This window comes from Protomyctophum parallelum (assembly GCF_964188405.1).
Source record: "Protomyctophum parallelum genome assembly, chromosome: 13".
In the NCBI taxonomy this organism is placed as follows: domain Eukaryota; kingdom Metazoa; phylum Chordata; class Actinopteri; order Myctophiformes; family Myctophidae; genus Protomyctophum; species Protomyctophum parallelum.
The window spans coordinates 39899226-39926619 of record NC_139708.1 but is presented as its reverse complement, the minus strand read 5'-3'; the positions used below and the strand labels follow the sequence as shown (position 1 = coordinate 39926619).

General features: G+C 43.8%; 1 protein-coding gene across 1 annotated transcript in view; it reads left to right on the top strand.

The window, feature by feature from the left end:
* The window catches only part of tbl3 (transducin beta like 3), a gene marked incomplete at its 3' end in the record, with an annotated part of 47683 nt that overhangs the window by 15487 nt on the left and 4802 nt on the right, over positions 1-27394 (top strand). Inside the window, exons 11-19 of the mRNA XM_083779110.1 lie at positions 1005-1146; positions 5657-5715; positions 6545-6651; positions 8154-8292; positions 10891-11136; positions 12008-12078; positions 14643-14799; positions 18721-18779; positions 21420-21523. Coding sequence (XP_083635236.1) covers positions 1005-1146; positions 5657-5715; positions 6545-6651; positions 8154-8292; positions 10891-11136; positions 12008-12078; positions 14643-14799; positions 18721-18779; positions 21420-21523 — 1084 coding nt within the window. The remainder of the gene's footprint in view (positions 1-1004; positions 1147-5656; positions 5716-6544; positions 6652-8153; positions 8293-10890; positions 11137-12007; positions 12079-14642; positions 14800-18720; positions 18780-21419; positions 21524-27394) is intronic.

The following is a 27394-nucleotide window of genomic DNA, read 5'->3' as shown; positions in this document are numbered from 1 at the left end:
CTTTATTTGATAAGACGAACTGAATATGCATTGTTTTTAGGTAGACTATATAAAGCATTGTATGTTCTATGTTTCTTTTCTCACCTGTCCCCCCACTTTTTTTAAATCGTGAAAATGTGGCACAAATCTTTGAATATATATATATATATATATTCTTTCAGAGCGAAATGTTTTAACTCAAATCTGTTGCTTCTTGGCTGGGGCCCCTGGAACAAAAAATGTTCAGATGGGGGTCGGCGGCACATTACATATAATTCTGGGGGTTGAGTGTACCACTGACATAGAAACATATGTTATTCATAAAACTTTTAGGATTTAGAAGACATTTTTTTAAGAATCGTTCTCAGGTCAAAATGGGTTTTAATGCTGTCCCTGGGAGCTCCCAAGATTTCCTATGCACGTGTGCAAATGGCAAAAATGTCTATTCTATTTTTATTTTTTTTCACTTAATTTTTATTGAAGGAAGAACAGACAAGAAAAAAACAACTGACAAGACTAAACGGAAAGAAAAAGAAAAGAAAAAGTTAAAGAAAAAAGGCTGCATTTTTCATATTACAAAAAACATTCAATGAAATCCTATTGCAATATCGCTAGGCTGAGAGAAGAGATTCCACTTTTCCCACTTTTTATAGAATGTATCCTCTTGTAGTCTAAGTATGAATGTTAGTTTTTCCATAGCATACAGTTCCTCAATAATGTCCATCCATTGATCTTTCGTTGGTGGGTCCTGCTGGCACCAGCGTTGTGTGATTGCTTTTTTACTTGCTGCTAAGAGGATCTTGATTAAATATTTATCATGTATTAGAAACTCTTCAGGGATATTTCCCAACAGTAGAAAAGGAACAGACAGAGGTATCTCAAAACACAGAATGGTCTCCAAGGTGGAGTGGATGTCCTGCAAGTATTTCTGAATTTTAGGACAAGACCAGAAAATATGAGCGTGGCCCGCCCCCTTGTTGGTCTATTCTATTCTCTTCTCTTCTCCTCCCCCACCCCCGGTGCAGTTTGTGGGCTACAACGACGAGGTTCTGGACGTGAAGTTCCTGGGTAACGGGGACAGCCACATCGTGGTGGCCACCAACAGCTCCCAGATCAAGGTGTTCCACCTGCTCAACCACAGCTGTCAGATCCTGTACGGGCACACAGGTACAGAAATTAAACTTTATTGTTACATCACATTACAACAACATAACGTAACATGGTTGGAATTCTTGTTTTGTGCGAGGCTCATCATTGCAGTTAAAGTGCATCAAAATAGAAGCTCCGGGGTGCCAGAGTTGTCTGATCGCTTTTACTCTGAAAGCCATGAACCGGAAACACTTTCCTAAAAAAGTTGACTTTACAAAGAGACCTCACATCCCCGATCATCTTCATTTTTTTTTTACGCTCCAAAAAGCGTTCACATTTTGCGGGAGAGACGGATGAGGAGCAGAAATGAAGCGCCAGCATATCGATCCATTCATAACCACGGAGAGCGTCCTGGATTAGGAGATACGAGTCATTCTTTCCGCCGCGCTAACATGGGAGTCAATGACAAGCTAATTGTTGCACTGAGCGTTAGCATACGGAAAGCGAAATGCCAAAAAAAAAAAAAGGAAAAATTCTGAATATTCTTATCTCGCCCCGTGTCACTAGGACGTCGCTGGGACGTCCACAGACGTCGTATAGGCACTAATATTTCGGGATCCTTATGACGGCCTCATGCGTCCTACGAACTGAAACAGTTAAAAGAAAGACTTAACGTGCATAGTACATGACTAATCTACATGGTACAATATGTATGCATATACAAATAAATAAAATAAATGAATACAAATAAATAATAGTGATGTACCGGTAGCCTAGTCTACTAGAACAAGAGACCAATTCCCGGTGGCCACCAGCAGAGGGCACTACATGACAGGGCAAAAATAGTTATAATAAGTGTGAGGTTTTTAATTATGCTCCTGCAGAAAAAGCTGGTGGTGTGCAGTGTTGTGTTTTGGCAGCAACATTAATTTTATTTCAGTTTTAGGTCATAGTCTTTTTTTAATAGTTTTCATTTAGTTTCAGTCACCTGGAATGTTTTAGTGTTAGTCTAGGTTTAGTCGACTAAATCTACAGTCGATTTGGTCGACTAAAATGTGTTTTGGCCGGCCTTGATGCCGTCGTAATGGCTGATTATACACTTGCTGAAAATAGTCGATCTACAAGCTCACAACTCGTCGCGCTGCGATGCGCTGTGAGCTTGTAGATAGACTATTTTCAGCATGCAACCAAGTGTAAAATGACTTGTACTGGATCTCTTTAATGTCCACTAGTCTCCCTTCCTGCTTTCATTTTTTTCATTTTAGTCTAGTTTTTTATCTGTTGACGAAATTGTCAATACATTTAGTCTTAGTTTTTAGTAATCATAGCTTAGTTTTCACTTCGTTTCCATTTAGTTTTCGTCAGTGGAAAAAGGTAGTCGACGAACATTTTTCTTCTTAGTTTTAGTCGACATAAACAACGCCTCTCTCTGTGTGCCTTACTTGGCCGTGGGGCGCTCGGCTAACACACATTAAAGTTTAAAAATAATCCACAGCAAAGTGGAAATAAATGTGCAAGACAGGAATTCAGTTGACCATTTTTAACCCATTTTGACCTGAGGCCGATTCTAAACAAAAAAAAGGCTTCTAAATCCAACCGTTGTTCTAAAAAAGTGATGTTTCTATCTCAGTGGTGCTCAACCTTTTTCATGTCAAGGACCCACAGATTAATTTGTATTTGGCCGCGGGCCCCCAATGGAAAATATTGTTCCAGGTACCCCCCCTCTCAGAAGCAAATATTTGAGTTAAAAACGTTCGCTCTGAAAGAACATAATATTCAAAGATTTGCGCCACATTTTCATGATTTTTCAAAAAAAATATGAGCGCTATGGGCTTGTAGATCGAATAGAAGATAGAAGTATAACATAATGCTTAAAACGCCAAAAGGGGTTCCCGCCCCGGGAAACTTTTCCACTCCGTTGTGGATTCGTTTTTTAAATTTAAACTGAAGCTGGAAGTACCTTCACTAAAAACGCCGGGACAATAAACGCTCCACACGTCCCAAATTCTTCTCCCTTCTGCAGTGCCGGTTCTAGGAGTCAGGTGGCCCTGGCCCCTATGCAAGATTATTGTATCTAGGGGCCACCTTTAGATTAATTGCCTAAATTGATTAAGTGCCTAAATTGTACCGTCATTGTTTCAGTCCAGAACATTTGCTCCTGGGTTATTTTTAAGCATTTTATTGTAAGCTTTACACATACGCAACATTCTACATTTGACATTCTACTGCCAACATGGACGGTTTAAAGTGAAAATGGGCCCTGCACACAAAATTGCAACAGCCTCCCCGAATGTGCCATGTGTGTGCCACGCTCGGCAAAAATCAGACCAAATCCAATTGGTCATGTATTTGTCAGGCTTTGGGTCAGATCGGCATTAATAGCCTATATGAATTGAAGCCTATATGAATTTAATTCAATGTATGTTTAGCAGGCTGTGCAGCACTGCACCGCCCACCACAGCAAGTAAATAGTTACTGTCAGTTTCAAAAATATATATTATAAATCCAAGGTCACACAGTTCTCTCACTTGACAAACTGGCTATTCAACTCGATCAGTTGATAGGTAGAGACAGAGGGGGGATTTATGTTTTTCCTCATTCAAACGCAACCGTCAGTTTGATATCTCTTCCTCATACCCAGAGTAATCCAGTAAGAGAGTAATGACTCCCATTGTAACAGTGGAATGCGGAAGTGCTCATGCTATCTCAATGGAATAGTTCCAGCCATAGGAGCAATGTTTGGAACTATCGCCCATAGGCACCCGCTTTTTCAAAGTGTGTCACCACTCTCTTACTAGATCACTCTGCTCATACCTTCCCCATTTGTTCATCTCATTCTGAGTGTATCAATGTATTTTTACCATCACTTATAACACCACTTTATTTCATTTTATTTGATCGAGATACTTAACAAACAAGCTGTCGCAAAACAGCATGTAGGGCACTCCACCTCATAAATAAGTATCTATTCCATGTTCCCCCAGTAGTCTAAATGATGTCCGTTATTACATCACTGTACTATGCCCTAATAAAGCTATACTGGCAGCCAGTTATAGCTGAATGAGCCTGCGTGGGAAGCCAGCGGGCCCAGGTTTGATTCACTTTACCCCTATCTGCTCCCCGAGGTGCAAATTGAACCAAATGGACACATGTGACACATGTGTGTACGCTCTCCGAGTTATTGGGGGGTACTCCACGGCCTAAAGCAAAGACAACTGGGGGTCCTTTAAATTAAAAAAAAGTCTGAGAAGCACTGCTCTTTCTACTATAGCAATGATTACTATTTGCTATATAGAGAGAGCTATTTCAATTTCTATGGTTATTTATTGATGTCGGTTAAATGTAAGAACCTACTGCAGCCACCAGTGGGCGGTGGTGCATGTGGTGACAGCGGTAGCTCACAGACATACCCTCATCATCACCTTCAAAGGTGAAAGGTCAACATGTTCCCACCTTTAACCCATTCTGGGCGGGGACCCCTTTTGGGGTTCATACTTTAGCTATTGAAAAATAGCAGACCTACAGTACAAGTACAAGCTCATAGCGCGGCACCGAGTGCCGCGCTATGAGCTTGTACTGTAGGTCTGCTATTTTTTTTTTTTATCGTGAAAATGTGGGGCAAATCTTTATATATATATATATATATATATATATTATTTCAGAGCAAACTTTTTTAACTCAAATCTTTGCTTCTGGGGGGGGGGGAGGTCCCTGGAACTACATATTTTCAGATGGGGGGTCGGCGGCCAATTACATATAATTCTAAGGGGTCCTTGACATGAAATGGTTTGAGAACCACTTGACTGTCATTTGTAGAATCGTCCTCAGGTCTAGGTTAATGAAGATGGAGAACCATGCAAGCCATTGTCTTCCTTTTGAACACATTAAGTCCACAGAGAGAGAGAGAGAGAGAACGTGGGCTCACTTTGTTTACACATGCCTAAACTCTGGGAAAACATTGGCTCATTTGTTTAACACCGTCAACTCGGGGGGGAAAACTTTGATTAATTAGTTTACACTGGTAACTCAGCCCGCGACCCCCAAAATAATGCTGTCACTGACTCGGGTGACCCCAACCTTACCCCAGAGGTAATTGTATGCTCATAAGCGTGCACGTTTGGTGCACATTTGGTGTTTTAAGTATTATGTTATGCTTTAGCTATTGGAAACTAGCATGCTATTTATTTTTAATCGTGAAAATGTGCCTCAAATCTTTTAATATTATATTCTTTCAAAGCGAACGTTTTAACTCAAATCTTCTGGGAGAGTTCCTGGAATAACATATTTTCAGATGTTGGGGGGGGGGGGGGGAGGGGGCAATTACATATCATTTTTGGGGTCCTTGACATGAAATATTGAGCACCTCTGACATAGAAACATAGGTATTTCAGAAAACTGTCAGGCCTAAATGGCTCAAACAATTGAGTGCTTTTTCCACCACTGATGAAAAGTGAGCAGTCACTTCCGACGTGACTCAGCCTTTCCTTAATTCCTCCCAGCTGGGTTCTTTGTGTCTTTGCGTGTTGAGTGGACTGGTCGTGCAGGTTGGACCACGAGGACCTCTCTGACTCTCCTCTTTCCTCCACAGATACCGTCTTTGCGCTCGAGGTGTTCAAGAAGGGATCCCTCTTTGTCAGCAGCGCCAAGGTGAGTTCCTGGTCCCGAGTGTAAGGAATGTCCCGGCGCTAAAATGAGCAAAACGAACTCAGTGGAAACTTGAGACTGTCTGACTCAGCATTCTATTTTTTTAACCAACCAAAGATGGATCGTTCCACAGAGCTATACCCTCCACACACACACACACCCTTAGATTAGAATAGATTTAGGTCTGGTAATGGTACCCATTGTCAGAATACTTGGTGCTGTACCAGTGGCGTGCACAGACATTTAGAGGGGCAGGTACTCAAGTGAAAAAAAAGGGCACCTTGTGCAGCTTGTGGAACTGGCCGGTTGCCTTTAATAGTGTGAGATTTATAATATATAATATATTAGAAGCTTTTTTTTATCAAGAATTGATGGGGACTAGGTTGGTGGAGGGTGTGTAGAGCCCAGGATCACATTAGTTGACACAGGGGTGAAAAATGTGTTACAAAGTTGTGGGATAAAAAAAATATATATATATATAAAAAAAAAAAGAATTGATCAATGTGATGGGAGTGGATGAGGGAGTACGTTAGCTGTATCTGTACGTGTCTAGTGTGTGCATTGTGTATTTGTATTGTATTGTAATGTTTTGTCTGTGTATATATAGGACCCCCCTCTAAAATGAGATGCTGCATCTCAAGGGGTCGGCTATGTCCTCTTCAATGAATCCGTGTGTGACACCAGAGATCTCCATGCACGTGGATAAAAGGGACTCCTTTTTAGAATAACTCTTGCTGATCCGAAAATTCACTGTGTGTGTGTGTGTGTGTGTGTGTGTGTGTGTGTGTGTGTGTGTGTGCGTGTGCGTGTGCGTGGCGTGGCGTGCGTTCAGGACAAGTCGGTGCGTGTGTGGAGAATGGACGTGACCAGTGGCGTGGTGTCCTGTGTGGCTCAGGGCAGCGGCCATTCCACCGGCGTCGGCACGGTCACCTGCTCCAGGTAAGACATGACATCACACGGTCAACCTGCTCCAGGTAAGACATGACATCACACGGTCACCTGCTCCAGGTAAGACATGACATCACACGGTCAACCTGCTCCAGGTAAGACATGGCATCACACGGTCAACCTGCTCCAGGTAAGACATGACATCACACGGTCAACCTGCTCCAGGTAAGACATGACATCACACGGTCAACCTGCTCCAGGTAAGACATGACATCACACGGTCAACCTGCTCCAGGTAAAACATGGCATCACACGGTCAACCTGCTCCAGGTAAAACATGGCATCACACGGTCAACCTGCTCCAGGTAAAACATGGCATCACACGGTCAACCTGCTCCAGGTAAAACATGGCATCACACGGTCAACCTGCTCCAGGTAAAACATGGCATCACACGGTCAACCTGCTCCAGGTAAAACATGGCATCACACGGTCAACCTGCTCCAGGTAAGACATGGCATCACACGGTCAACCTGCTCCAGGTAAGACATGGCATCACACGGTCAACCTGCTCCAGGTAAAACATGGCATCACACGGTCAACCTGCTCCAGGTAAAACATGGCATCACACGGTCAACCTGCTCCAGGTAAGACATGGCATCACACGGTCAACCTGCTCCAGGTAAGACATGGCATCACACGGTCAACCTGCTCCAGGTAAAACATGGCGTCACACGGTCAACCTGCTCCAGGTAAAACATGGCGTCACACGGTCAACCTGCTCCAGGTAAAACATGGCGTCACACGGTCAACCTGCTCCAGGTAAAACATGGCGTCACACGTTGTGAGAGAGAGGGAGAGCATTCTCGGGCGCTGGCGTCAGTCAGCCACGGTGTCGCCGCCAACAACTGCCGAATCGATAGCAGCCGCGGCAGTGTTTCCGCATTCGTCCGACACCAAACCTGACCTAACCCTTGCCTCACAGGGGAAACCACGGGTGATTTTTAAACCCATTTTAGGACTGAGGCCGATTCTAAAGTAATGTCTTCTAAATCCTAAAAGTTTTCTGGAAAAAAAACATATGTTTCTTCTATGTCAGTGGTGGAGCTCCACCTCCACCCGCAGAATTATCTGTATTTGGCTGCGGACCGGACCCCCCACATGAGTCATCACATCGCAGTTATTAGGCCTGTAGGATCATTTGTTTTCCCTCCTATGCCCAGCTTTGGGCGTCTGTGTGCGCACAAATTATGTGTGCAGGAAATGATTATGGTTTTATTGGCTGAGATTCTGAGAACGCAATGTGATGTATGATGATAAGAGCGCCACTCCCTCACTTCACACGGGTGTGATTTATTTATTTATTTACGAGGGGAGCCAAATAATTTTTAGATGACGTTAATCTGTAAACTGTACATGGTTTCGGTTTGTCGTTGCTGGGTTCAAAGTCCAATAAGGATATAAAGAAAGAAATCGCCTCTTTCCTCTTCCGTGTGTGCGTGTGTGTGTGTGTGTGTGTGTGTGTGTGTGTGCGTGTGTGTGTGTGCGTACGCAGGCTGAAGGAGTCGTTCGTGGTGAGCGGCAGTCAGGACTGTACGGTGAAAGTGTGGGATCTCCCCGATGACATCATCAGCGCCTCGGGAGGCGACGTCAAGCGGTTGTGTGCACGAGTCACGGAGAAGGCCCACGATAAGGTGACCATAAAACACCGTCTCTTCGTTGCGCCGAGGTTTCAAAACGCACGCAGACGCAGTCACGTATACTCATACATCTACGCCTATATAACCCCCGTGAATGAACCCTGTGGCTTTCACATCGGCATCGTTTCGTTTCGAGAGAAACCGGAGGATACACCAAGTCAATTCACCCATTAAAGGGCCACTTCACCCCTTTTGCAACCAGATCTTATTTTAATGATGTTTGGGAGACAAGAAACACGTTCATGGGTTTTTTATGTGGGTAATATGTGTTTTTAGATATTTCAGTATTTGAAAGTGTCCATGGGCTCCATGATGTCATGGACACTGTGCTCACTTATTGTGCTCATTAACCCATTCTGACCTGAGATCGGATTCTAAAAATGTCTTCTACATCCTGACAGTTTTCTGAAAAAGCTGTGTTTCTATGTCAGTCGTTCTTCGATTTTTCAAAAATAGCAGACCTACAAGCTCATAGCGCTCATAGCGCGCCACCGAGTGGCGCGCTATGAGCTTGTAGATCTGCTACTTTTTCAAAAGCTAAAGCATGACATGATGCTAACACCAAAAGGGGTTCAGGGTTAAGACAGTCCTCCCCGGCCCAGGCCATAGCGTAACGGTCTGGGCACCGGACTGGTAATCCAGTCGCAGTGTGCCGCGGGTTCGACTCCCGGACCCGACACGGCCTTTACTGCATGTCATCCCCCATCTCTCTCCCGTTTCCTGTCAGCCTACTGTCTGTCCCTTCAAAAATCAATAAAAGGCGTAAGCCGCAAAAAAAAAAAAAAAAAAAAAAAAAGACAGTCCTCCCCATATCCACACGGAGGAGCAGTGGACCAAAGCATTATGGGAACAGTTTTCTGAAAAACCTATGTTTCTATGTCAGTGGTGGGTGGCCCCCCGAAATTAAATGTATTTGGCCGCCGATCCGCATCTCAAAATATTTTGACCCCCCCCCCCCCCCAGATGCAAAGATTTTAGTGCAAACTTCCAATGCGAACTGCTAGACTAGCCACTCTCGCTCTACGAGAGACTCTGTCTGCACACTGCACAGCACAGCACAGCTGATTTTTATATTTTGATGAGTTTATTCGTTTAATTATTACGGCTGGTTGTGCTGCTGTCGTGCCCGTTAGAGCGCGGCTAAAGAACCCACTTCACAGTGGGAGCACTAAAGCCACATTCTTTAAAGCAAGCATTGCAGTGGAGAGCCACAAGGCATTGTGGTCTATGTAAAAAGAACACCCGATATTACTTACTTGCACCCGTCTGAATGAATGTAAAGTGTGTGCGTGCGTGTGCACGTGCGTTGAGTCATACACAGCCTCTTCTCATCAGGAAGTGCATTTGGCCAGCCAGCATTCCCGTCATTACAATGAGACACCTGTGAAGTGGATAATAGGCCAGACATCATAATACTCCACCCCGCACCACTTACTGATGTCAGTCTTGGAGAAATGTGTGACCACATCTCTCATTCAGAACCTTATTAACCCATTCAGACCTGAGGACGATTCTACAAAATGTCTTCTAAACCGTGACAGTTTTTCTGAAAAACCTCTTGTTTCTATGTCAGTGGAAGGACCCCCCCACACCCCAGTTCGCTCTGAAAGAATATACTGTAGAGTAGACTATATAACAAATTTGTGCCACATTTTAATTTTTAAGTATAAAATTGCTTAATTTAAGGATTATACTGTCGCTATTGAAAAATAGCAGAAATGTGGCGCAAATCATTGAATATATATTCTTTTCACAGTGAACGTCTTGGACTCAAATCTTTGCTTCTTGTGGGGGGGTGGGGGGGGGGGGTCCCTGAAACAACAACACATTTTCAGATGGGGGTCGGCGGGCCTATTACATATTCTTTTTGGGGGGGGTCCTTGACATTAGATACTGTAGTTTGAGCACCACTGTCGGTTTTGTGTCACTGTCGTCATGATCAAGACAATCTGTTCTCAGGTTCTTAACGGGTTAAACCAAAACACCACGGTTGACAGCCAGGCGATGCGGGACTTAATCAGACGTTTTTTTAATCAGAGGGTGACTTTGATTTCTGTTTTCTTTCCATGGTCGGAGCCAAAAAAGGCTGAACGTTTGTCCCCCTCGAGTATAGACCCAAGCAGTCACGGCTCATCACGGCCTCACGTGCACCACCTGTTGCGGTCATGAAAGGCTGAAACGATAAACGCCCCTTTTGAAATAATAGTGAAACTTATGAATTTGGAAATCCCCCCCCCCTGACCCGTTAATGCCACCTGTTTTCTCCTTTCTCCCATTTCCTCCTGAGTCACTTTTCTCTTGTCACTTGCGCAAGCAGAGAGCGCAAGTAATGCGACCGGCTGGGTATGTACGTATGTCGGGTTTTTACTGTTGTCCACTGGCCAATAAGTATGTATGTCGGTGTTGTCCACTGGCCAATAAGTATGTACTGTATGTCGGTGTTGTCCACTGTCCAATAAGTATGTATGTCTGTGTTGTCCACCGGCCAATAAGGGTCAGGTCAAAATGGTTTTTAACACGATCTCTCCTCTCTCATTGTCTCTCTCCACCCCGCCCTGCTCCGCTCACCCCCCCCCCCCCGCCCCTCCCCAGGACGTGAACAGCGTGGCCGTGTCGCCCAACGACAAGCTGCTGGCGTCGGGCTCCCAGGACCGCACGGCCAAGCTGTGGTCTCTGGCGGGGCCCCAGGGCGAGCCCCTCCCTCTGCTGGGGGTCCTCAGGGGCCACACGCGCGGCGTCTGGGCCGTCTGCTTCTCCCCCGTGGACCAGGTGCTGGCCACGTCCTCGGCCGACGGCACCGCCAAGCTCTGGGGGCTGCAGGACTGCAGCTGCCTCAAGGTAAGGGGCACACGCGCGCACGCACACACACACACATACACACACACACACACACACACTAGGTGGCGGAAATCTCTAGGTAACTGGGTGATTCGATTTCCGAGTCAGGGGGGTGGCTACGATTCCATGTCTCTGCTCGGAAGTAGAATAGATCTACGCACCCACACACACAAAGCTACTTGATGAACTGGCTGCTGCACCACTTAAAAAAACACAAGTAAAAAAGTATGCCATGACATCACAGGTTAATCCTTAACCGTTGAGCCTTTGGGCCTGTATAGATTTGAGGTGTGTCAGTATACTGTCTGTCATTGCATACATGCACACATTGGCATGGCCTCGGCTCTGGATTGTCATAGGAGCCAATGTGTGCCTGCATGATCCACAGTATCGACCAGTGTTGACTTTGTCGACTACCTTTTTCCACTGACGGAAACTAAATGGAAACTAAATGAAAACTAAGACTAAATATATTGACAATTCCGCATAACTTCCTGGTATGATGATGATGTCTATTGTTTACATCACTCTGTACCATGGGGTCAGTGTTTCTACACTGCTGTGGTGTTTACCCTGAAATAGAAAACAAAATCATCCTAGGTACAAGCAGCTACATTTTTGACACTGCATGTCCACAAGACTGTGTAACAGCAGTATCGTATTGTACAGTATCATACACAGGATAGTACTGCGATGATGCACTTCAACACGTGTAACATTGGGTTCATGTCACTTCTATCAGAACGAAGCCTTTGATGTTTGTCTTCTTAGTCACGAGCCTCAGTCTCTGACTGGAAGTTCGGGGCGAAAGGTCAATATTGATGGATTTTTGGCTGTGTGTGATATTATTGTAATGTTTTTCTTCGTCCAGACCTTTGAGGGCCACGATGCGTCCGTGCTGAAGCTCGTCTTTGTGAGCAGAGGGACACAGCTGCTCACCAGGTACCGACCTCTGACCTTTCACGCATTACCTCCACACATTAACCCATTTAGGCCTGACGTCGAAATTATAAAAAATGTCTTCTAAATCCTGACAGTTTTCTGAAATACCCATGTTTCTATGTCAGTGGTGCTCAATATTTCATGTCAAGGACCCCAAAAATGTGTAATTGGCCTCCGACCCCCATCTGAAAATATGTCAGTTATTCCAGGGACCGCCTCGATGGATGGTTAGCAAAGAATATATTGTATTTTTTTTTATTTTTTTTCCTACGGCAATGATGAATAGGCTTCTTTTTTAACCCATTCTGACCTGAGATCAGATTCTAAAAATGTCTATTTGAAATTGACAGTTTTCTATGTCAACCGTTCTTCGATTTTTCAAAAATAGCGGAGATCTGCTATTTTTAAATAGCTAAAGCATAACGTAATGTTAACACCAAAAGGGGTTCCCGTACAAAATGGGTTAATAACTTCAATATTTGCCTGAGTATAGCTAGCTAGTGCTACAGATTAAAAGACCAAAAACATAGCCAACGTTAGCTAGCTAGCTCACACACACACACACACACACACACTACACAGTAACGTCAACTGAAGTTACAGTCAGCGGATGGGATCCACCCGTCGTGCTCTCCGGGACCGAGAAGCCAAACATTTGCGCACGTGATATTTTAGATGAATGAAAACTTTATTTTGACTTTGCGCGACCAGGTGGTCTCACCAAAGATAATTTTAGTGATCAAAGACCTTTTTGGTCTGACTTGGTCGGATTCTGACCTTTTCTTTTTTCTTTTCACCAAATGCCAATAGAATCATCTGTGCATATTTAATAGTCGGTCGGCAACCGGAGGCCTAAACTAGTCAACTAGTAAACTAGGCAACTAGTCAACTAGTGAAAATCACTAGAAGTGAAAGCCCCGGGCCTAGACCCTGGTCAACTAAGTATACATGGTCTAATTGGTTAACATATTTGCATTTGTCTCATGTTGATGCAACATCTACAGTAAATGTGACTGTACTTGCACACTTGTTGTACGAGTTTGGCAGTCTAATCCGATCAATAGATATGCGGAAAAGGTCACAATCGTAGCTATCCATCTCGAGTTAAAGTGGAGATTATTCTACTACGTAGTGTGAGAAAACAGCAACCTACATCAACCGACTCAGGCCGAGGGTCGAGCCAGGGTTTTTCCTTTGGGAGGAGGAGGAGGAGGAGGAAGGATTTGGTCCCTAACTTGACATTCACAGAAGAGGATAACAAGGGATGGCAGCTCTCCAAAAGGAAGCTGATAATATCTCCTGCCATCTTCCAATAAACTGTCTGTACATATAGTCAAGCACGCAGTGATTGATTCCCTGTCTTTTTATATAGACATGAAACCGGTCAAATTGGCACTGTACAGTAATCCTCAACAATGAACAGTGAAGTGTGTGGGTGATGCTGGCAGCGCCAGGCAGATAAACGCCGACATAGCCCGAATTTTTGGACACTGCCATAACTCTATCATTCTATTATTTAGGGTTGATTCACACACACACCCAGCCAGCACGATGCAGAGCCGTTCTGCAATGGAAATAGAACACGTGTGTACTAGCTGCTACACTCGTAGCAGCTCGTATACTATAAAGTATAACCACATAGCCATTTGGTAGCAACTCTTTCCACGTTCTTTAAATGTAAAAGCTTCACTGTGTAGACTAAGTGTAGAAACATACAAATATAGCAACACATTTAAAAAAAATTCAAGTAGTCACAGTTTGCACCAAACTCCAATTGCACACACTTCCGAAAATATAACTTGGAATGAGCTAAAATTAGGGATGCTCCGATCAGGCTTTTTGGGACCGATGCCGATCACCGATTGTTTTTCTCATGATCGGCCGATACTGATAGGTCCGATACCGATATAGGTCCAATACCGATAGGTCCAATACCGATAGGTCCAATACCGATTGTTGTTGCACATTTCCAAAATTATTATATGTCACAACTGTTCCTGTGTGTGTGGGTGGACGAAGGGTAGAATGTTTAGGCCTGTCACAAAAAATTATATTATGCTCTATATCTGATTGACATTTATACCACTTAAATGGTGTTAAAGATAGGGTAAATTGCTGATCACAGATAGGGTAAATGCAGATTACCGACCAGAGTGAATATCGGCCGATTATCGGAGCATCTCTAGCTAAAACGTCACAATCAAATATTAAAATAAGCTAAATGTCAACAAAAGGATGTAGTGGTGGAGAAGCGGTAAACAGACAGTCTTTCTCTCCTCTGACCCACTGTTACCATTAACAGGGGCAGTGGTGGCCGAACGGTTTGCGGAGCGGTCTTGATATCGGAAGGTCACTAGTTCGTATCCCCGGACCGGCACGTTAAAATTACCACCGCTGAAGTGCCCTTGGACAAGGCATTGAACCCCTACCATGAAATGTTCTATGAGCAGGGCCTGGCTGTAAACAAGTTCTTGAGCTTAGTCCAGTTACCCTGGGTAAACACAGTACCTTTCCTTTCCGTCGTCATCCTCCCACCCTCTCTCTCTCTGTGTCTCACTCCCCAGTGGCTCGGACGGCCTGGTCAAGCTGTGGACCATCAAGTCCAACGAGTGTGTGAAGACGCTGGACGCCCACCAGGACAAGGTGTGGGGCCTGCACGTCAGCCGCAAGGACGACAGGATGGTGACCGGCTCCGCCGACTCCAACGTCATCGTCTGGGATGTGAGTATCTGACCTGAGGTCAGATTCATACGAGGTTTCCACTGGACACACACTAGTCTGATTAACCCATTCTGACCTGAGATCAGATTCTAAAAATGTCAGTCGTTCTTCGATTTTTCAAAAAGAGCAGACCTACAAGCTCGTAGCGCGCCACTTGGTGGCGCGCTATGAGCTTGTGGATCTGCTATTTTTCAATAGCTAAAGCATAGCATGATGCTAACACCAAAATGGGTTCCCGTTCAGAATGGATTAACCCATTTGACCTGAGGACGATTCAAAACAAAAAGTCTTCTAAATCCTAAAAACCTATGTTTCTATGTCAGTGGTTCTTATACATTTTCATGTCAAGGACCCTAAAAATGTAATGTTATATGCTGCCGACCCCCCCCCCCCCCCCCCCCCCCCATCTGAAAATGTGTTGTTCCGGGACCTTCCAGAAGTAAAGATTTGAGTTTAAAAAAAATCGTTCTGAAAGACTATATTCTAAGGTTTGCGCCACTTTTTCACGATTTTTTTCAAAAATTGCAGACCTACAAGCTCGGTGGCGCGCTATGAGCTTGTAGATCTGCTATTTTTCAATAGCTAACACCAAAAGGGGTTCCCGCCCAAAATGTGGTTGCTAAAAGTTGCACTTTCTTTTGAGTTATGCAAATTATAGCATAATATGTGACCATTAACATCCTCTTTGGCAAAAAGAAAATCAAAATGTCAGCATTCTTTGTGACATATGAAACTAGGTTGTTTTTTTTCATGATTCTGAATCCATTCCAATCATTAGTTTTGCACATAAAAAAGACACTCCTTGGGCTAAATTCGGCCGTATCCACTTAAAATCCAACCAAATTATGCTGAACTCATGACATGTGTGATGACGGCTATGGCCGTTTTCCTCCCAAGGAGGGTTTTTTTTTTGTGCAAAACTGAAATATGTGATGTGAAAAGAAAACAGTGGGCCTAATAATAGAGCCTCGGGGGGACCCGATCGGGTTAACTATACCTATGCTTAAATAGTTACTGGCACACTTTGCAAGTCAGATAACAACAACAATGGTATATCAGCTTTATCTCTACAGTCGTAAAACCAGGTTGTAAAACTGCCCTCAGGCCACTACCATACAGGTAACTGTACAGTACTGTACCTTGGAACGCATATTTGCGGTCTTGCGGATGGCTGTAATTAAGGTAAACAGGCCTTAAGCTACAATAACTTCAGTCCAGGTTCCTGTAAGATGTTACTCCTCCCAAAGGGGTGAGCTTGTTCGTCTGGTTCTGTAAAGATAAGTCGAGATGCTGGGATAGGATTAGAATGCCACACACAGAGAGAGAGAGAGCAGCTATAGGCTGCAGGCAATCATTGAGACACAATGGGACTTCATGTCGGCCTGACAGGTTGTGACAGCCATTTGACGGATGGTGAGAAATGCCGTCCCACTCACTTTGCAACAGAATAGATAGCACACTATAGGGACACATTTTCTTAACCGCTTATTATTAACCCATTTAGGCCTGCCCTCAAAATTAAAATAAATAAATCTTATATTTTCACGATTTTAAAAAAATAGCGCGCCACTCGGTGGCGCGCTATTTTTGTTGTAGATCTGCTATTTTTCAATAGCTAAATTATAACGATGTTTAAAACACCAAAAGGGGTTAAAGCCCCAGGACTTTATCAATACACAAATCTGTGTAGGCTATTGCAAAAAAAGGAAAAAAAAATGAATTTGTGCATCCACTGTTTGTATGATAAATCGAATAAAGCTTCACAATATATACATGTAATATTGTATGTTGGGATATTACAGTCAGAGCAAATACTGTTAATACTGAATGTTTTAGTGTTCGTCTAGTTTTAGTTGACTAAATATAAGATATTAGTCGCGCTGCGACGCGTTGTGAGCTTGTAGATCGGCTATGTTCAGCATGCAACCAAGTATAACATGACATGAAGTGAGGACGCTGGCGTCGACTGTTCGCCGCTTCACCTCCCAATGTATGAATGAATGAATGAACCGTTGTAAGCGCTTTGAGTAGGCACATAGTACATAGAAAAGCGCCATAAAAATGCAATTCATTATTTTTATTATTATACTGGATCTCTTGTTCACTAGTCCCTTCCTAACATTTTAGTCTAGTTTTTTAATTTGTTGACGAAATTGTTTGTATATTTAGTCTCAGTTTTAGTCATCATGGCTTAGTTTTTTCATTTAGCTTCCATTTAGTTTTCGTCAGTGACAAAAGGTAGTCGACCCACATTTTCCGTCTTAGTTTTAGTCAAGGAAATCAACACTGCTCTACACCCCTAATTGCTCCCGATGTGCAGGTTGGTGGCTTGCATGGTTTCCTCCGCCATCGGTGTGTGAATGGGTGAATGTAATAGACAACCTATGTTGTAAACCGCTTTGGATAAAAGTGCTAATCTAAATGCCCCCATTTTACCATTCGTCACATACCCAGCCTTTATTGGTCTTGGCCTGCGTGAGAGTGCACAGCTGTATCTAATAACTTATCAGTCCTATTATAGTATTATTATTGATATATTTATCCACATAAACGTATCCACCCCGGACTGATAAGGGCATTATCTGACCAGTCAAGATAAACCGCGTGCTGAACGCTGTCACCTAGTTGGATGGAGGCAGCAGCCTGTGGTGACAGAACACTACTTTTTAATTATTATTTTTTTTTCATTTTTGTGGCTTGGGGACAGACAGTAGGCTGACAGGAAATGGGGAGAGAGAGATGGGGGGGGGGAAGACATGCAGTAAAGGCTGTCGGGATCTGGAGTCGAACCCGCGGCACACTGCCAGACTGGATTACCAGCCAAGGTGCCTGGACCGCTGAGCCACGGCCCAGGATGGACCGCTGAGCCCAGGCAGACACTACTTTGATCCAACTAGGCCAGGGCGGGTGGAGAGTGACTGTATATGACTATATTAACTACATTTATACAGTCACTCCAGAGGGCCACATTGCATATTACGCTTACGGTCGTAGCAAAAAAGTAGCTGATCTACAAGCTTGTAGATCGGCTATTTATTTTTTGCAATTTTTGAACTGGAATCCTGAAAAGTTTTTTTTTAATTTAATTTCAAATGCCTTTAACCCATTCTGACCTGAGATCAGATTCATACGAGGTTTCCACTGGACACACACTGGTTCTGATTAACCCATTCTGACCTGAGATCAGATTCATACGAGGTTTCCACTGGACACACACTGGTTCTGATTAACCCATTCTGACCTGAGATCAGATTCTAAAAATGTCAGTCGCTCTTCGATTTTTCAAAAATAGCAGACAAGCTCGTAGCGTGCCACTCGGTGGCGCGCTATGAGCTTGTAGATCTGCTATTTTTCAATAGCTAAAGCATGACATGATGCTAATACTAAAATGGGTTCCCGTTCAGAATGGGTTAATTATAGTTGTTAACTTTATGAACTAAAATTACAAATACATTGGACACAAAAAAACTAAAGGCAATAGAATTCTAATACTAGTCATTCAGTTTCTAAGTGATTAAAGCGTGTCGTGTTTGCGTGTTTGGAAATTGTAACAGCTGAAATAAATGCATAACTACATTACACATTTATATAGGACTCCAGGTAAACAATGAACCTATAGCATCGCTCTATAGAACACTCTGAACCCCTAATTGCTCCCGGTTTTTTCAGGTTTGTGTGTGTGTGTGTGTGTGTGTGTGTGTGTGTGTGTGTGTGTGTGTGTGTGTGTGTGTGTGTGTGTGTGTGTGTGTGTGTGTGTGTGTGTGTGTGTGTGTGTGTGTGTGTGTGTGTGTGTGTGTGTGTGTGTGTGTGCGTACAATGCACAATCTATGTCAGGCGCTTTGTATAAAAGCACTATATCAATTTACCATTTATTGTATTACTGTATCTAAACATGGTCGTGTGTTGTGTCTGTGTCTGTAGGACGTGACCAAGGTGGAGCTGGCAGAGGAACAAGCTAAACTGGAAGGCCAGATTGTCAAGTGAGTCCCCCCCCCCCCCCAAAAAAATAAATAACACCATCTCTCATTTCACTGTCGGGGCAGAAACTCCATATTCTATACCAGGGGTTTTCAACTGATTATGAACCAGGGACCACCACCCTGACTGAGAATCAACCTGGGGACCACCACCCTGACTGAGAATCAACCTGGGGACCACCACCCTGACTGAGAATTAACCTGGGGACCACCACCCTGACTGAGAATCAACCTGGGGACCACCACCCTGACTGAGAATCAACCTGGGGACCACCACCCTGACTGAGAATCAACCTGGGGACCACCACCCTGACTGAGAATCAACCTGGGGACCACCACCCTGACTGAGAATCAACCTGGGGACCACCACCCTGACTGAGAATCAACCTGGGGACCACCACCCTGACTGAGAATTAACCTGGGGACCACCACCCTGACTGAGAATTAACCTGGGGACCACCACCCTGACTGAGAATTAACCTGGGGACCATTGTTGTGTTGGGAGGGGGGATATGGTCGTGGTGTGGGAAAGAAATGAACCTTCCATATTAAACTCATGTTGCTGTTCATTGTAACTTATTCTATTCTAAGCACTAAGCAGACACTTACGATTGATTATGGGCACATTTCCTTATAATGGTGGAAGTTCTTGACATCCGACTACCCAGTAACTGGCAACATCGACACGTCATCATTTGTCACCAGATCATTTGCTGCATTGTTTCTCAACTTGTGGTCAATACAATAAATTCAAATATGAATCTTCACTTTCCTACCTTACTAAATGCATGGTCAGGGACCACATGCATCACCCTCACGGACCACCAGTGGTCCACGGACCACCTGTTGAAAACCCATGTTCTATACTATAACTTTTTGTTGTTGTTTTTTCTTCGTAAATGAATGTCCTACTTGAGTATAGCCAGTTTTGCCACTTGCCCTTCTGTGTCACGAAACCTGATTGCGAATGTAGTGAGCACTAACTATGAGACCCTGCAGATCATGTCAGTCTGTGTGTGTGTGTCTGTCTGTCCCGCTGTGACACCACCCGCCCGCCACCAGAGGGCGCAGCTGTAGCGCACACACACACACACACCCACACACACACACAGTAGAAAACTTAAAATAATTACTAACTAAAAAGAAAAAAGAAAGTACGTCATTTATTCTAATTGTTGTTATTGCAATTTACGAGCTGCGTTCGCTTCCCGCGTTTGCGCGTCTTACTTGTGTATGTATGTATGTATGTATGTATGTGCAGGTTAACAGACTCTGTGAACAGTATCATGCTAATGGATGGATTCTGATTAAATCTGGGTTAAAGTGTAGCTGTTCCTACAACTGCAACAAAATGAGTGATGCACCGAATATTCGTCCGCAGAAAATATTCGGCAGAAAATGGCAAAAAAATGCATTTTCACCCTATTCGGTTTCGGCCCGAAAATATATCACCGAATAGTGTATGCAATTAATGCATTCAAAAGAGCTGAATACATGTTTTATGGACCCATAATAGTGATTATTATTTAAGTTAAGTTTTGCCATAACCATTTATTTTGCCATAAATCAGGTAGCTCTAAGGTACGGCCGTGACAGCAATGGTAAACGAGGTAAACACAGTCAAGCCAACCTGGACACATTATATATAATAGAAGGCGCTCTCTATTCCAATATATGGTTCATAACAAGTCTACTTGGATGTATAGTTATATAATAAGAGATATCACAGATAGGTCTATATATATATATATATATATATATATCCGTAAGATAGGTCTATATATATATATATATATATATATATATATCCGTAAGATAGGTCTATATATATATATATATATATATATATATATATATATCCGTAATTTCACAACGGTGCGGCTAATCTATGGATTTTTACAGCTAACGCAGAGCCATCTCAGGCTCTGAGCTAACGTAGCTGCGGCTTATAGTCCGGTGCGGCTTGTATATGGGATTTTCCCTAAATTTGGCTAGTGCGGCTTATATTCAGGTGCGGCTTATAGTCCGGAAATTACGGTATATATATATATATATATATATATATATATATATATATATATATACCACAACAATACCACCAGTTACCTCATATAAATATATACATAATATTAACCAATAAATATATATTATATTTATTCTACATCATACTGCTCATAACACAAAAGTAATCATCATAACACGTCCACGTGACAATATTAATCATATTCGGATATTCGGTTTTCCGCCAACTGTTTTCCTATATTCAGTATTCGGTTTTCGGCCAAAGAATTTCCCTTTCGGTGCATCCCTAAAAAAAATGCACTTTGCAGTTTCTCTCCTACTGGTAACATGATTCATTGCAAATCGTTTGAACAACGCAGGTGTGGACGTCCTTCCTGATTGAACATGACAGTCGTTGGTGATGGTTTTTTCATGGTGAAGTTGCTCTATGAACTGCAAATCGTTTTCAGCTGTAATGACGTCACTGTTTGCTTCTGCTGCTAGGTTCTAAGTTAGGCAATAAGGATATATGAAAATGAATTGAAATAATCCTTCCGCCTCTTTCGCGTGCGTGTGTGTGTGTGCGTGTGCGCGTGCGTGTGTGTGTGCGCGTGCGTGTGCGTGCGTGTGTTACACATGCAGGCAGCAGGAGTTGTCCAACTTACTGCACGAGAAGAAGTACCTGAAAGCTCTGGGCCTGGCCATCTCCCTGGACCAGCCTCACACCGTGCTCAGAGTTATCAAAGGTACGTTAAATCTGACCCTGGACCAGCCTCACACCGTGCTCAGAGTTATCAAAGGTACTGTACGTTAAGTCTGACCCTGGACCAGCCTCACACCGTGCTCAGAGTTATCAAAGGTACTGTATGTTAAATCTGACCCTGGACCAGCCTCACACCGTGCTCAGAGTTATCAAAGGTACGTTAAATCTGACCCTGGACCAGCCTCACACCGTGCTCAGAGTTATCAAAGGTACTGTACGTTAAGTCTGACCCTGGACCAGCCTCACACCGTGCTCAGAGTTATCAAAGGTACTGTACGTTAAATCTGACCCTGGACCAGCCTCACACCGTGCTCAGAGTTATCAAAGGTACGTTAAATCTGACCCTGGACCAGCCTCACACCGTGCTCAGAGTTATCAAAGGTACGTTAAATCTGACCCTGGACCAGCCTCACACCGTGCTCAGAGTTATCAAAGGTACGTTAAATCTGACCCTTGACCAGCCTCACACCGTGCTCAGAGTTATCAAAGGTACGTTAAATCTGACCCTGGACCAGCCTCACACCGTGCTCACTCTTATCAAAGGTGTGTCTCATTAATTAACAACCTCAGCTGTTGCTGTATTGCTGAGGTGGAGCGCCACACCTAATATCAGCTCCCAAGTACTTCCCGCACGACTTGCCACACCCAAGCTGTGCTACTAATGCTGAGTTGGCTGTGCCCGGGATCACTGTTGTTTTTGGCAGCAAACGAGCTACGAGCTTGTAGATCTGCTATTTTTGAACAGTCGTGAAAATGCGGCGCAAATCCTTGAATATATTCTTTCAGAGCAAACGTTTTTAACTCGTATCTGCTTCTGCGGGGGAACTACATATTTTCAGATGGGGGTCGGCGGGCCAATTACATAATAATCTTGGGGGTCCTTGACATGAAGATGTTTGAGAACGACTGACAGAGAAACATAGGGTTTAACCCTGTGAGAACGACTGACATGGAAACATAGGGTTTAACCCTGTGAGAACGACTGACATGGAAACATAGGGTTTAACCCTGTGAGAACGACTGACATGGAAACATAGGGTTTAACCCTGTGAGAACGACTGACATGGAAACATGGGGTTTTTCAGAAAACTTCCCAGGTCAAAATGGGTTAAGCAACACTTGGTTGTATTGCAACTTTGTAGCTGCAGTTTGAATTCGGCTGAACTCGGATTGTAGATTTAGTATTGGCTACAAACGCCGGGTCGTCACTTTGCATCTCCACGTCACTGTCTCTCTCTCTCTCTTGCATCAAAAACGAATGGTAGCCTGTAGCTTAGTAGCTGCCCGTATGCGGCATTGAGCTTTGTACCTCCTAACTTCCTCAGACAACATTTATTCAAAACGGTGTGATGCTGGCGTGGGAGTGCGGAAATAAAACAATACGAATCACCACGAGTGTCTGGCAAATCACACACAGTGTTAAAGGAGAATTCCATACTACAAGGCTTTCTTACCTTTATTTGTAGTCGTTACGTCCCCACCAAAGAGGTCCAGGTGTTATTTTGTGCAAAAGTGCATTATATTGGGGGGCACGGTGGCACAGTTGGTAGTCCTGTTGCCTCACAGCTAGAAGGTCCTGGGTTCGATTCCCGCTCTGGACGCTGTGGGTGCTGGCGGCGTGTTTCCTCCTCCGCGTCATCAGTGCCCATACCCGAAGGCGGGGTTGCCGAAAGGGCCTTTCTGTGTGGAGTTTGCATGTTCTCCCCGTGTCCCCTAGGGTATAGGTACCCTCACAAAAAAACATGCAGTAATCCTGGTCTCTAAACTGCCTCCCCCTGGCCAACCTGGGCGCCTGATGGAGGGGAAAGGAACTGGTTGGAATAACGTGTTCCTTCCACGCGCTACGTCCAACCAGGGAAACTCCCCCCTATCAGGTGTAAAGGAGCAACTTGGACACTCAGGCATGAAGGAAGCATGAGTTCAAGTCCGTTGCTCTCCCCAGGTTGGCGGAGGGTGTGTAGAGCCCAGGATCACATTAGATAATTGACACAGGGGGGAAAAATGGGTTACAAAATCGTGGGATAAAAAGATTAATTAAAATACAAGTGCATTATTGGCTATTTCCCCTACCATAAGCCCTCAATGAATTGCATTGAATTACATTGAATTGAATGGGGCTATGGGGTCTTGTGCTAATTTGCTTATTCCCATCGCTCAAAAACCTTTTTCTTTTGTATATATCCTCTCTTCATAATGTAAATAGTATCCCAAGCGGCACACTTTACTCCTTATTTCGATGGAAATAAGCGAATTAGCACAAAAACCCAACCCCCACTGGGGGCTTATGGTGGGGGAAATAGCCAATAATGCACTTTTGCACAAAATAACACCTGGACCTCTTTGGTGGGGACGTAACAACTACAAATAAAGGTAAGAAAGCCTTCTAGTGTGGAATTCTCCTTTTAACGCCTGGCGGTGACGGCCGGATAGTTAGGAAATCTTTGAGGTGCAGGAACTGCCGACATGAACCTCGCCAAGGCACTGTGCATGCGTTTGTTTGCTTTGCGCCGCAATTATGTGATCATATATGGTACAGTACTGTACAGTACATGCCTTTGCAAACAGCGTTCCTATACGCTTTGGAATGCGCTGCCATAGGAGAGATTACAAAAGGCCGGGTCTCCTCCCTGAGTGATTCTGCTGGTGCAGCAGGTGGATCCATTTAGCCGTCATTAATAACCCACTGAACTGATGATAACGCGTTGTGTTAAAGGAACATGTCTTTGTCCTCGGGAGTTACTCAACAATTGTAAACGTCAAATACACAAGCTGACACAATGCTGTAATAATTACCGCTGTGTCACCGCTCTTCCCAGTCGGTGCTGTTATGTCACTTTGTCTTCGGGGCAGGTTTTCTCTCATTCCATTTTGCCAACAAGTTCCTGCTGCAATAATGGCATTTTATCTGTCGTCTTGTGTGATGCAACTCACGTTAATATAACCCATTGACGTCGGGGGGGGGGGGGGGGGGGGGGGGAAGAAAGTTTGCTCTGAAAGAATATATATTCAAAGATCTGTGCCGCATTTTTATGATTTTTCCAAAAATAGCAGATCTACAAGCTCGAGCTTGTAGATCTGCTATTTTCCAATAGCTAAAGTATAACATAATGCTTAGTTAAAACACCAAAAGGGGTTCCCGTCGAGAATGGGATAAGCCATGCAGATGTTGGATAATCGGACGTGAATCCTCGGTCAAGTTAATCCTGTGCGTAGTATAGTGAGTTCTAGAAGTAATGGAAATGCGTGTGGCATTGTTATATGCACCACTTACTACACTTCTACGTATATATCTATTCTATATTGGAGAAGTTGTACCCAACACATGGCAGGAAACCCAAAGCCGCAACAGCTACGTCGCTATTGCAACACCCACAACACCATCTTACACACTACACCCACACACACTCACACGGCAGTGACGTCACACACTTACCTTCGCAGTGTTGCAACGCTATCTCCTCCTATCGCGCCGAACGCCAAAACTCAACACCACCCGCCAAACACTGGCACTGGCACTGCCACCAAAAATGCCTCCCTTCCACACTCACGCCGCCAATGCATTTGTTTACTACAAACATTATCGCCCGAAGCACCCACACCCCCGGAACACTGTTGCCCTTTCACCACGCTAAATTCGTCTATGCAAGTGAGCACAAATTACATGTGAGAAAATTCATTCACAAGCCCACAAATGCCATTCAAATGCCATTCAACACACACTACGACTCGCTTACAATTCGCAAACCTGGCAACACTGCCCTGTCTTCTAATAGGCCCACACTAGCTCTCAGAATCTGATTCTGATCTCCCGCAGGAGAAAAAAACAAGGAAGGGGAGAGGAATTGTAGCCTCACGATTTTGCTTATTCCTTCTAAATCTCTGTATTTAAAATATCGCTCTCTCAGCGAATCTCTTAGTTACATCAACATTGTACTTTGTCAGTAGTTTGTTTGTCCCTAAATATTACGATTACACGGAACGCTTTGGCTATTTTCGCCTGCCAGCCAACTGCCGAGTACACACGCCTGCACACACACGCACACGCACGCCTGGCTTGCACACACACACGCACGCCTGGAAGCCACGATCTCTCTCTCTCTCGCCACGCCTATCTCTCTCTCTCGCCACGCCCCACACACACACACACAGGCTATACACGCACGGCGGCAGCGAGACAGGACGTTATAATCTTGAGTTTCATTAAATAACTGTCTTTCTCCGCACGCGCACACAACATTATTCAAGTGAAATGCATAACGCCAATATTGGGCTAATATAGGCTACCAATATGTGGGTAGCCTACAGGGATTTACCCACGGAATGAATATATATATATATATATATATATATATATATATATATATATATATATATATATATATATATATATATATAAAATCATCTATACCAGGGCTGCCCACACTTTCTTTTACTTCAGCGCTACTTTCAAAACAACCAGCTCATTATACCCACCAAATAAAACTATCATCCCATTGCAGAAAATAGTTACAAAATGTAATTGAGGCTACATACAGTGGTGTCCCCTTTGTCTGTACCAGGCTGACTTCTATAGGTTTTTGAAAGGTACCTTTCTTTTTTTACCCAGGGAAGTAGCTGAGCACAGGTGCTCATTTTCAGCAACGCCCTGCACATCGAAACACACACACACACACACACACACACACACACACAAAATGTCATGTCAAAGGTACATCTGGAAGCCACACCTCTGATGGGTCGGGTTTAGTCTTAAGGGGTGTGTTTTTTTCACCCACTGTGTAATACAATGAATGGACGGTAGGTGGCAGTAGTACAGAGGCCAGAGAAACTATAAGACAAACGCACATGGAATCAAAAATAGAGCGGGGGAAATGGAAATGGTAGGGTTTTTATTTTTGGTATTTGACTTTGCTACTGATGATTGTACGCAACAACAACTATTGCATTGTGTGTTTGAGCTGACAGGCCCTTTTTATGTCAATCAATCAAGTCATCTCAGGTCATCTCAAGCGGCAATAGTTTTTTATATTAAAATTATATATATTTTTAGGGCCATGTCATGTGCTCTACCTGCAAAGCCTTTGTGATCTATAACTTTTGGGCACCGCTTAACGTTAGATCAGGGGTTTTGTCGGCCAGCGCCAAAAATGCTCCCCGACAGCATAATCGGAGCAAATACCGGGCAGTGTGTATGAGCCGTAACGTGTTGACTACACTACACTACACTAATAAGGACACATAATAATAACTAATAACCCATCCGTTACTACATGTGGAGTCAACTCCCGCAATTTCCTTCTTCCCATAGTGTGCGGCAAGGTAACTCTGGGATGAGCGGCCGCAAAGCGGCCGCAAAATTCTAGTATATATATATATATGTGTTTCAAGATTTGAAATAAAATTCTGGATTTGTATTGTTGTTGCATCTCACTGACAAGTATTATTCCAACAAGACAAAAGACAAATATATATGTTTTCACATACTTTGAGGTTCTGTTGCATGGTTGCTAGTATCTATACCATACATGGGCAACTGGCGGCCCGTCCACCTTCACTTAATGTGGCCCTCAGGTTAATGTCAGAATACTGATATAATATTGGTTTCAGCTGTTTACAATTCCACAACATGCAAACATGACCTACATGTCTAAATTAGTAGCTCAATGCTCAACACAAGTACAATTAAAGGCATTTGAAATTGCATTAAAAATGTTAATTTTCAGGATTCCAATTCGAAAATAGCAAAAGATAATTCAAGATTTCAATTCGAATATAGCAAACAATAGCAGATCTACAAGCTCAAAACGCGACAACACTGGAGGAGGACCATGACCTTGGGTGTAGTTGACCCACC